At 48.0% G+C, this 10,237-nt stretch overlaps 1 protein-coding gene across 2 annotated transcripts; it reads left to right on the top strand.

The window, feature by feature from the left end:
- The first annotated feature begins 1,151 nt into the window (after nt 1-1,151).
- Nucleotides 1,152-9,261, top strand: LOC142904327 (xin actin-binding repeat-containing protein 1). 2 transcript variants are annotated; one of them, XM_076050353.1, is made up of 8 exons: nt 1,152-1,513; nt 1,843-1,989; nt 2,077-2,149; nt 2,241-2,723; nt 2,903-2,981; nt 4,192-4,337; nt 4,493-4,540; nt 4,850-9,261. In XM_076050353.1, the coding sequence occupies exons 2-8, from the start codon at nt 1,865-1,867 to the stop codon at nt 9,071-9,073; spliced, it is 5,178 nt and encodes a 1,725-aa protein (XP_075906468.1). In that variant the 5' UTR covers nt 1,152-1,513; nt 1,843-1,864; the 3' UTR covers nt 9,074-9,261. The 2 variants fall into 2 exon arrangements, with proteins under 2 accessions (XP_075906468.1, XP_075906469.1); XM_076050354.1 differs by lacking the exons at nt 1,152-1,513; nt 1,843-1,989; nt 2,077-2,149; nt 2,241-2,723; nt 2,903-2,981 and adding an exon at nt 2,995-3,707.
- The last annotated feature ends 976 nt before the right edge of the window (nt 9,262-10,237 follow it).

Raw genomic sequence — 10,237 nt, 5'->3', positions numbered from 1 at the left:
GGTGTGCTGCTGCTGCTGCTCCTGCTGCTGCTGCTGCTGCTGCTGCTGCTGTTGCTCTTTGTCTGCAGACTGATTAATAGAATGCAAGACCAAAAGGGGAGAATATGAATTCTGTGCACCCACACAATCCTCTCATTGGTGAGAAGCTATGGAAGTCAAACACTAACATCTGATCGCGGAAGGAATTAAATAAAGGCGAGCGTCTGTGTTTTTTTTTTTAATCCTGTAAAATAATATTGAATCATAAGAGCAATTGACATGTCGTGTCACTTGACGTGCTGCTGTTAAGTATTTTTATGCCCTAAACTTCATTTTGAGTTTGAGAATGACATTGGTTACATGTCAGCAACAGTCATACCCCAGTGTAATACAGCACTTTAGCTTTTATAGTATGAGTATGTTCTTCAAGTAGTTTGTCATTGCAATGTTTGGTCTGCTGCCCTCAAGTGGCTAATGTGTATTAATGCAGCTCCCTTTCCGGGGCTCACTGCCGCCTGCTTCTCTGCGGAGGACAGAAATTTACTTAATTATTTACTCATGCATTTCACTTCTTAGACAAATATCTAAAAGCACACAGTTCATATTTGATGCTGTCGTGAATGAATAAAGAGTGTCAAAGTGATTCCTGTTGCTCTGGGAGTAGAACCAGGACCAATGCCAGGAGTAGAACCAAGACCAAGACTAGGGCCACAAGCGGGTGCAAAACCAAGAGCAAGATCAGGAGAAGAACCAGGACCAGCTGCAGAACAAGGACCGAGAACAGGATGCAGCAGGAGCAGAACTAAGAAACTTAACACTTTTTGTTTTTACAAGATCACAATAATCTTCAAATTTAAAATTACATTATAAAAATCAACAAACTAAAATAAAACCCTTTTTTAATTAAATGCTTCTTTTTTCTTCTTCCAAAGCCACAGGGAGCTGCTGCAGAGGGATGAAAGAGCGGCTCTGGAGCCACAGGGTTGCTGGCCTCTGCTCTACCCATGACCCCTGAGGGTCAACAGGTCGAGGGGTTCTTTTTATCTCTTTTGATTAACTTTGCTTTTTGTGACACACTTACAAAAGCATGTTTGCTGCTTTGCACAAATGATGGAATTAAAGCCCTATAAATAAATAAATAGATAACACTAATTTGTTTTTACACCACAAAGCCAATCTGTAACCTGTGTTTTTGTCAACACCAAATATCAGGAAAGCAAGTGTCTCTTTATTACCCAATTTGGCTGCGTATCCTGTTTGCAAGTGTGTTCCACCGCAGGGTCAATAAAGTCTGTGTTATCTGGACGTAGGCTGTGGTCGGTCGCTCAAAGATCACTTAATTACTGCTGTATCTGGAGCGTCCAAAGTCACCAGCCAGCTTCTTCCGTCCTCTACGTCTTTTCTCCCCATTGTATTCACAAACAGGTCACAGCGTTTCAAGAGAGAGAACTTTGCCCAACTAAGGCGTCACTCTTGTGATGGTGCGGAAGTGGCTCATTGCCGCGGCGGACGGACGCTGACGTACTTCTCTCAGGTAACGACTGCGCTCTAAATTCTCTTTATGTTGTCCGGCAACTTCTTCTTAGCTCATACACAGCTGCTATACAACTTTTGGCTATTAGTTGTTGCACTCCTTTGCTTGGCTGTTTCATTGCTGATTCTCTAAATGACTTATTGAAAGTATGCAATTCTTATTTCTGCTATGTTGCTGATTAATGACTGATTAATAACTGATTAATAACTGCTTCAAGGAAGCATTATCCCAATTTTGTTGAAAGCAGAATGTAATGCAAAAAGCAGTGCCTTGACGCAGCATTGATTTGAATGAATGAATGATATTCTCTGCGGGTGACGACACTATAGGTGAGCTGTTAGCGTGACGGGAATGGACTGGAGGAGCAACTTAAAGCGAGCCCAGTCGCTGAGCTTGTCCTCGACAGGTGACCAGGCCGCCTGGACAGAGCCCAAGCTAGAGGAGCGAGCCATATCTGTGTCGCGGCTGGTTGCCAGGTCAGGAAATGAAGGAAAATAAAACACCTCTAACCTTCTGCATACTGCACATGTAATGATTAATATGTTGGCTTGTGTGTTTAACAGGTATCAAATTGCGGAGGGCGAGCCCACACCTGTGCTAAAACCTTTGAACGAGAAGGAGCCAAAGTCAAGAAAGGTAATTAAAGGATACGTTTCTTCCATTATCCCAACTGTGGGAACAATAATGTAAAGCTCCTATTTTTTTAATCTGTCTCTGTCACCATCAGGTATCCCAATCTCGTCCTGAGATTAAACAACCTCAAAAAGAAGCTGTGGCAAGAAGAGACAATAAAGGTCATGCTACAAATAGCAGCAACCTGGTCCACAGCAAGTCAACCAGCAGCCTGCAGACCAGAAGCAAGTCAACCAGCAGCTTGCAGACCAGCGGCAAGACAGCCAGCAACCAACAGCCAAGCAGGAAGTCAACCAGCAGCCTGCAGACCAGCAGCAAGTCAGCCAGCAACCAACAGACCAGCCCGGTCACCATCAAAAGCCTCAGGTCTCTGTTCGAGCCCCAAGAGTTCTCGCAGAATGAGCCAAAGGGCAGTTCAAGGTCGGCAGTCCGCTCGTCTTCCTACAAGGAGACCAGCACCAAGAAGGTGATGAATGGAGATGTGGCGAAGACTCAGAGACCCGCAGAGAAACCGAAGGCCACAGGTCCCGCCGCTCGTCCTGCAAGCAGACTGAAAGATGGCCGCTTATCTGAGAAGGTACTTTTTGTCCTTCATGAAAGGCTAAATTTTTGTTTTGTAATTAAATATGCAAAGCTGCTATACCATAGCCCTGAAAATGGGGACACTTTGAGCCCTTTCAATTATACAAACAATGACATGATTAAAGCTGAAAATGTAAACAAAAAATTGTTGAGAGAAAACATTTGTCTCTCCAGGTGGTGGCTAAGACCAGGACGGAGAGGAGAAAAACCATTGGAGGAATTGATTTTGAGCTACTTGCAGCTTCCCAAGCTGGTGAGTACAAAGTTACCTTCTCTATGAACAAAAAAAAAGTCTAGCATGAGCTCAGGAACCCTGTCTGACAACGAAACACAGAAAAATACATCCTTCAACACAAATAGAGGTCAATTTGATCTGACAGGCCCCCAAAATAAATGTATAAAGTCAATGGAAAATGATGGAGACTGAAATCTACTTTAGTTATCACAAGGAAATTAATTACCCTTGAAATAAAATCTGATCCAAACATACTTAAAAATCCACCCCCCTTCCACACACACTCAGAGTGTGTCTGAACCCTCACGCGGGCCTAAAAGACGCAGGTGTCTGAGGGAAGTGTTTCCCAGAGAGCCTCCGCTGAGCCCCGCAGCCGCTCGGGTCAAACCGCATGAAAGGAAGAAGAGGTGAAACGGAGACGGCGGCAGCCGACCGACCGACCGACCGACCCGGCACGGTGACTGTGCAAGAATGGGGTGATTGACTCAGCCTGGTGCTCGCACAGTGGGCCACTTCTGGGAGCGCAACACAGAAATAGCCAGCGAGCTCTCCAGTAAGTGCAAGAGGGTGAAAGGTTCAGCTGTCGCCAGGGCGGGAACAAGGTAGAGAGAGAGGCACCGAGAATAGCCGAGCGACGTGACGCTGGTGGGCTCACACGCCGGACCTGAAATCAGACCAAACACGTTCACAACACAAAGGCAGGAGCAGGAGGGCATGGAGCAAGCTGAAGCCTGCCCAGTTTCTGTGAGTAGAAATGTATTCCACTGCTTGATAATGTGTTTTTAATAATACAACCCTGGAAACCTGTGGTTACACCTTTTGTTTTTTGACGAAAATGAGTTCTTCATAGTTGGATGAAGGATGAAAATGTTTTAAAGTGAGTTTTATGACAATACCCACCTTTTATATGTAGTATCTGTATTTCTATGTAATATTGAGTCCTTATGTGTTTGCATTCGCTTTTTTATGCCCGGTTGTTTCTCGCTGCTCTCACTCCCCTGCTCGTAACAGTCTCTATCTGTGTCAGTAGAGTAAAGGGTATTTATAACCTCACAACAGAGCAGCTGCTATCTAAAAGCACTAAACCCGCCTGGTTCAGTGGCGACCAAGTCAACACGGACCCACCATTTAATCAGAGTGCGCCACAGAGCTGCAAACAAGCAGTTCAATCATATGATTTTCATCTAAATCACAGGCGCATGAAAACAATCGTGTGTTGCTTCCTCAGATGAAAACCGAAGGCTGCTAGAAGATTTCAGGAGCAGTCTTCTCCTCCAGGACAAGGAGAACCTGACTGTGTCGGTTAAAGCCATATCAGCTCTTTACATGTCAAAGGTGACACCTCAGGAAGCAGCGGACACGAATACCAAAGCGGTAAACACCCGTCTCCCATCGTCTGAATGAGCAACCAGATTTGTTGAGGCCCATCAATAGTGCACGTTCACGTTTGGATGAAAATGTCGTTACAAATGTGAACATCGTGACGATCCAAGAAGGGGGAATGAAGGTATGTTTGTCTTTTCAACCAGGTGCGAGAGCCATCACCTGAACGAAGGAGATCAGTCAAAGCCGCAAAGGTAAAGAAGCACGATAAGTTCTTGACAATGAAGTGTGACACACGCTGGATTTGCACTTGCACTCCAAGTAGAAGAACAGATCACTGTCTTTGTGTGTGGATGTGTTCTTTCTGGATTTTCTTTCATTTTCTTCGATTGGAAGCCCAACTAACCCACTGACACTTAACACGCTGAAAGGAAGATAAATTAACTAAGGATGAAGGTAATGCTGCACAAATGCACTCGCTACTACTGAGCATGACTTTGATCGGCGGGAGGCCCGGACAAAAATCGTTGTCTAACCAGAAAAAACTGATTTGTTCCTCCAAGATGGCTGAGGACTCGGAGCAGGGCAGAGGTGACCTCAAGCCTCCTCCATCAGCCGAAGAGCATGAAGACACCTCTGCGGGGCTTTCCCGGGAAAAACTGTACCAGCGGAGACAAAAATGTGAGCTGAGGAGGCTCCTGAAGCACACCCACCCGGAGCTGAAGAAGTTGGACGACGTCATGAACGAAGAGCTGGCCGAGGTCTTTGGCTCTGAAACCAGAGTGCCAGCTGGTGAAAGCGGATACGAAGGGGAGGTCTTCTCCAGACGCTTGATATTCGAGAGCTGCTCCCCCAGCAACGCAGCATCCCCTTACGCTCCTAAGAGGAACGCAGGAAAGGAAAAGGCGCCGAGAGGCGACAGCACAGCTGCGGTCGAGGAGAGTGTGGAGACGCCCTGTCAGGAAAGTGTTAAACAGGTCAGGCCGGATGACAAAACAGCGGCTCCTGACACGGATTGCGAGGAGGAGGAGGAGGAGGAGAGGATCATTGTGGACGTCAAGGCCACCCGGAGGATCTTTGAGGATCAGTCCAGATTCAATTCAGACAAACTGCAGAGGAATGATAGCGAATTGGGCCACAAGCTGAATAAAAATCTACCAACTGTAAGCAAAAGCAATGCAGTCAACAAAGTGTTTGTTCAATCCAAGAAGGAAGAGCCAAATGCTCAGAACAGCGACCAGGACATTACCAGAGTGGGAGACGGTCCTACCACCGAAACAGTTCCTGAAGATGAAACATCAAGTTTCCCCGATCGAGACATCAAAACCAGCGCCGCCCTTTTCCAAAACAATCCATTTATTTCAGCCAACATGGAGCGAGAGAACTACTCATCCAAGTCCCGGGTCTTGGCGGGTGACGGCGGAGAAGCGCAGGATCATCCAGCGACCAATGTCAAGAGCAGAGCCCACCTGTTTGAATCGATGCCCTTCGACAGGATCCGCCGGCAGAACAAGGACGAGGTGGAGGCCATGGTGGAGAACATCAAGGAGACGCTGGAGTCACTCTATCGCGCCAATGTCATTCACTCCGCAGGCTCCATCGTTGAGGTGAATGAAACCATGATCGCCAAGAGGGCCAAATTCACGCTCTCGGAGCTCGGGCCCGAGCTTGATTATGACGAGGTTGCTGAGGGTGGCGCGCAAAACCTGGTACTGCAGCTGCTGCCGCGTGCGAACCTGAAGCCCGAGATCATGTACCTGAAAGAAGATGGCAGTGGCCGCACGACAGCCACCAAGATCCCAGTGCAGGTGCACCAGCGACAGGATGCAGAGTTCAAAACGGCCAACGTTATCCAGGTGGTGGAGGACATTCTCAATCAGGACAACTCTCTAAGGAAAGGGGTTGTCATCCAGAGGAAGGCAGACACGTGCTCTGAGGTCATCGTCTACTCTCTTTACAAATACTTTAACGAGGACGATGTGAAAAGTTACCGTCCACCACAAACCGTCGAGTGCAACGAGTCAGAGCTGCAGGGAGGCGAAGGGAAGGCCGACACATTGATAAAAAGATGTCCTGAGGATGTTTTGGAAGATCAGACCCGTGGGGGGGCTATGGGAGATCCAGCTAATGTAGAGGTCAAAGGTAACATTAAGCTCTGGAACTTTTGGAACTGCATTGAAAAAGGGGACATGGAGTCTTTGAGAAGTGTTCAAGCTGAGACAAAAATCCTGGAGCAGGAAGCAGGAATGAACCAGTCAGCACCGGAGTGCAGCGTAACCAAGCAGCAGCCAGAGGATCTGTTGATGGAGCGGGAGGGATCGTGCAAACATATCAAAGAGCAACCATACATGCACATGAACACACAGGACAGCGAGGTCCTCAAAGCTGAATTAGTCGAGGTTGTAGATGACGTTGATGAGATCTCCAGCCTCCAGAGTGCAATAGAGACCCTCCAAAGAGCGACGCTCGAGGCCAAAGCTTTGAGCAAAACAGCCAAACAGAGGCAGAAAGTCCATGTTGAAGGACCCGCAAAAGAACCAACTGGATTGATTGTAACAAATAGCATTCATACTCCAAAAACAGATGCAAAACAAGAAAGCGAGGATGGAAAAGCAGATCCAAACAAAACACAGAGGGAGACTGAGTTACCAGCCTCTCAAATCTCTGATCAGAAATTAGACAGACAGCTGGAGGAAACTTGTCATCACGTCAGTCATCCCGAGGAGGCACAAACCGCCGAGACAAGCAGTAAACAGACTCAAAAAGACCCAGAGGTGGCCCAGAAACCCGACACCGAGGCCGAACATAGTACAGACACAGCAGCTGCACAGCAAGAGGGCGAGGAAGTCGTTTTACGGGGGACGTTTGCAGCGGCTCTGAATTCCCTGGAGAGATCCAACATCAACGTGACCAGAGGGGATTTCAGGGCAGCTATGATATACAGAAACTCATCCTATGCGCACAAAGGAAGATCAAAGAATGCGGATGTGCCAGTTCAGGAAGCCAGTAAGAAGGAGCCATGCTCTTTTACTGAACCAGTGGAGAATGGAGAGAAACTGAGTGAGGAGGTCTCCGAAGGGAGTGCAGCTCCTCAAAGTCAAAGTATGACAGTTAAAGTAGATGCTGGCGCAGAGACAGGGAGGAGACGTGTGGGTCCCAAACCAGCAATACCTCCTAAACCCGATCACTTAAAGGCAAAGAAAAGAGATGTTCAGTCAACTGGCAAAAGTTATCCCCAGGCAGCCCAAACTAGTACCAGTAAGCTGGATGACAATAAAGAGCCTGAAACAGATGATCTTAAAACAAGAGAAACGTGTGAAAAACCTGGGCCAGTATCTCCAGAAAAGCATCAGGACCAAAGTTCTGTCGTCTCTTCAGAACGCAAAGACACAGATGAGAATATCAGTTTAGCAACAGTGGAAATAAAACTGCAGGACCTAGTAGGCAATAAACCAGTCGTGGTCTCTCGTCAGGAATGTAAGAGGATCGGAGGCGAGAAACAGTTTTTGCCAAAGACTCCGCCGGTTAAACCGAAAAGAGTCAGAATTGCCCAGACGGACAACCAAAACCCCAAACAGTCCCCAGTTATCGCAGAGGTGGTCGAAGAACCCGCTGGCCCGCCGGGAGCGAGCGAAAGCGGCGACACCAAGGGCAGGAAGGACGAGGGCAGGGTGAAGATGAGGGGGCGGAGCAGGCGGGTGGAGACGGAGGACGAGCGGAGGCAGCGTCTGTCGGTCCACATGGACGAGATCATGAAGGACAACGTGTCGACAGCCATGGAGATCTTCGACAACCTGCGCCGCCAGGAGGAGCTCAAGGGCATCCTGAGCCGCGTGGAGGAGATTGAGCAGGACACGAGCGACGTGGACGTCGGGTCCCTGAAGGGGGCGTTTGAGAACGTAGGATCCAGCGGGGGGGAGCAACGGATGGAGGCGAAGAGGAAAGAGGAGGTGAAGGAGACCGCCGTCAACAAGTCCTCCATGGCGCACGTGTTTGGAGACCTCGAGAGAGCCAGCGAGGAGATCATGAATCTGAAGGAGCAAACTCTGGCCAGACTCCTGGACATAGAGGGCGCCATAAAGAAGGCCCTGTATTCCGTCTCCACTTTGAAATCCGAGTCGGACATAGCTGGTTTGTCGTGCCTGTTCAAGGAGTCAATGGGAGCGGTGGCGACTTCGGCTAACATTAGCAAGATTAGCATCGGCTCCAGTCGATCGCGTGCGCCACAAGTCTCAGGAGCCCAGGGAGCCGCAGTTCCGGCTGCAAACCACCAGGGGATGTCGCCTGCCGCGAAGCAGCGCGGCAGTCCTCCATCCTCGCCGGCCTTCATCTCCATCCAGTCGGCCGCCAAGAAGTGCAGCGGCGCAGAGGGGCCCCCACTAGCGGCCAACTTCTGCACGACGTGCCAGCAGAGCCCCATGACGGAGAAGAAATTCCGCACGTCCAAGACGCTGGCGTGCAACAGTCCCGCGCAGGACAGAAAGAAGGACCCAGGGAAAGGAGGCCAGAAGCAGCCCGCTCACAACAACCACAACAACCCCAAGCGGGAGCTCAGCGTGCTGGAGGTGCAGACGGACGTCGACGGGAACGGCTTCACGGGCGCTAAAACTGTCAGGGAGAACTACGAGAGGACCGACAACCTCGGCAACCGCTTTTACTCCAGCAAAACGGTCATCACCACCCAGGCAGAGACGGCCACGCCCGCGGGTCAGGCGGTAATGAGCGTGGCGCCCTTCCAGGTCACCGAGTACCCGGAAGTCCGACTGCCGATTCATCGGAAGTCATAGAACAGCCAAGAAAGTTAAAGGACCCGTCGTCCACCCGTTTTCCAGTCTTGAGACTCTGGTCTATCTGGTGAAAAGAGATTGTTTTTATCTGACTGTCTTGGCTTAACCTGTAAAACCCTGTTTTTCAGAGACGATGAGTTACAAGTTACTATCCTGTTTGACTTCATATTTGTTTGATGTATTTTTTCAAGTTTTTATTCTGTGATCACTTTTATTTCTCTTTAAATTGAAATGGAAGACGAACTGCAGCCATTTCTTTCTGTCTGTATGTCTGCCAGCAATTCAAGAACAGCATTTACAGTAACCCCCCCTGTCTCATCTGTGTTTGGTTTCATCAGTTTCAACCAGTCCCACAAGAGACGTGCTCTGCATGCTTAACGCCAGTGTTTTTGATGGAAAAAATAACAACAGACGAGCACGTGTTCCACAAGACGTGCTTCTGTTGTAAAAAATGCAAGAAAAAATTAAGGTGAGACTAATATATATACATATATATATATATATATATACATAATTATGTTCAAAGCAGTGACTGAAACACTAATCACCAATTGAAAAAAAAATATTTTTTGCAAATTCTTCAATAAATAAAAATAGAAATATAGTAAAACTTGAAAATGAAATCCCTCCAGATGATTTGCTGCCACCATAAAACACCATATTAAGTTTTTAGACCACAGATCGATCCAGAATCCTGCCAATTGTCCATTCTTCAAATCACTTGAAAGGATTAATCAACACTTCACTCCACAATCAAAACTAATCAAAGCAAACATTTTTCCTCCATCATGCGATGCCCAACTAACGTGAATGTGCTCATTTGTAGCATGTCCAATTATGTACCTATGTACGGGGAGCTGTACTGCACATTCCACTACCAGCAACTGTTCAGACGAAAAGGCAACTACGACGAAGGCTTTGGGCACGTTCAGCACAAGGACCTGTGGCTTCAGAAGAACGACCCGGACACAGACTCCCAGAAGAAGGTTGAAAAACCAGCATGGAAGTGAAGAGCGGCGCTCAAATTACATTCATGCCACGACTTGTTCTGTTATAGCCGCTGACAGCTTCCAATGCTTGGCTTGTTGTTTCTGCAAGTGTGCTTTTGTGTGTGCGCTCATCTGATGGGAGACAGTGACATCATGGAAAAGGCTTTTCAACAAC

Source organism: Nelusetta ayraudi, unplaced genomic scaffold (assembly GCF_046127955.1).
Source record: "Nelusetta ayraudi isolate G7.1 ecotype Tasmania unplaced genomic scaffold, CSIRO-AGI_Nayr_v1 ptg000127l, whole genome shotgun sequence".
NCBI classification, from domain to species: domain Eukaryota; kingdom Metazoa; phylum Chordata; class Actinopteri; order Tetraodontiformes; family Monacanthidae; genus Nelusetta; species Nelusetta ayraudi.
Note: the sequence above shows the minus strand (reverse complement) of the source record. Positions and strands in the feature narration are given on the sequence as shown.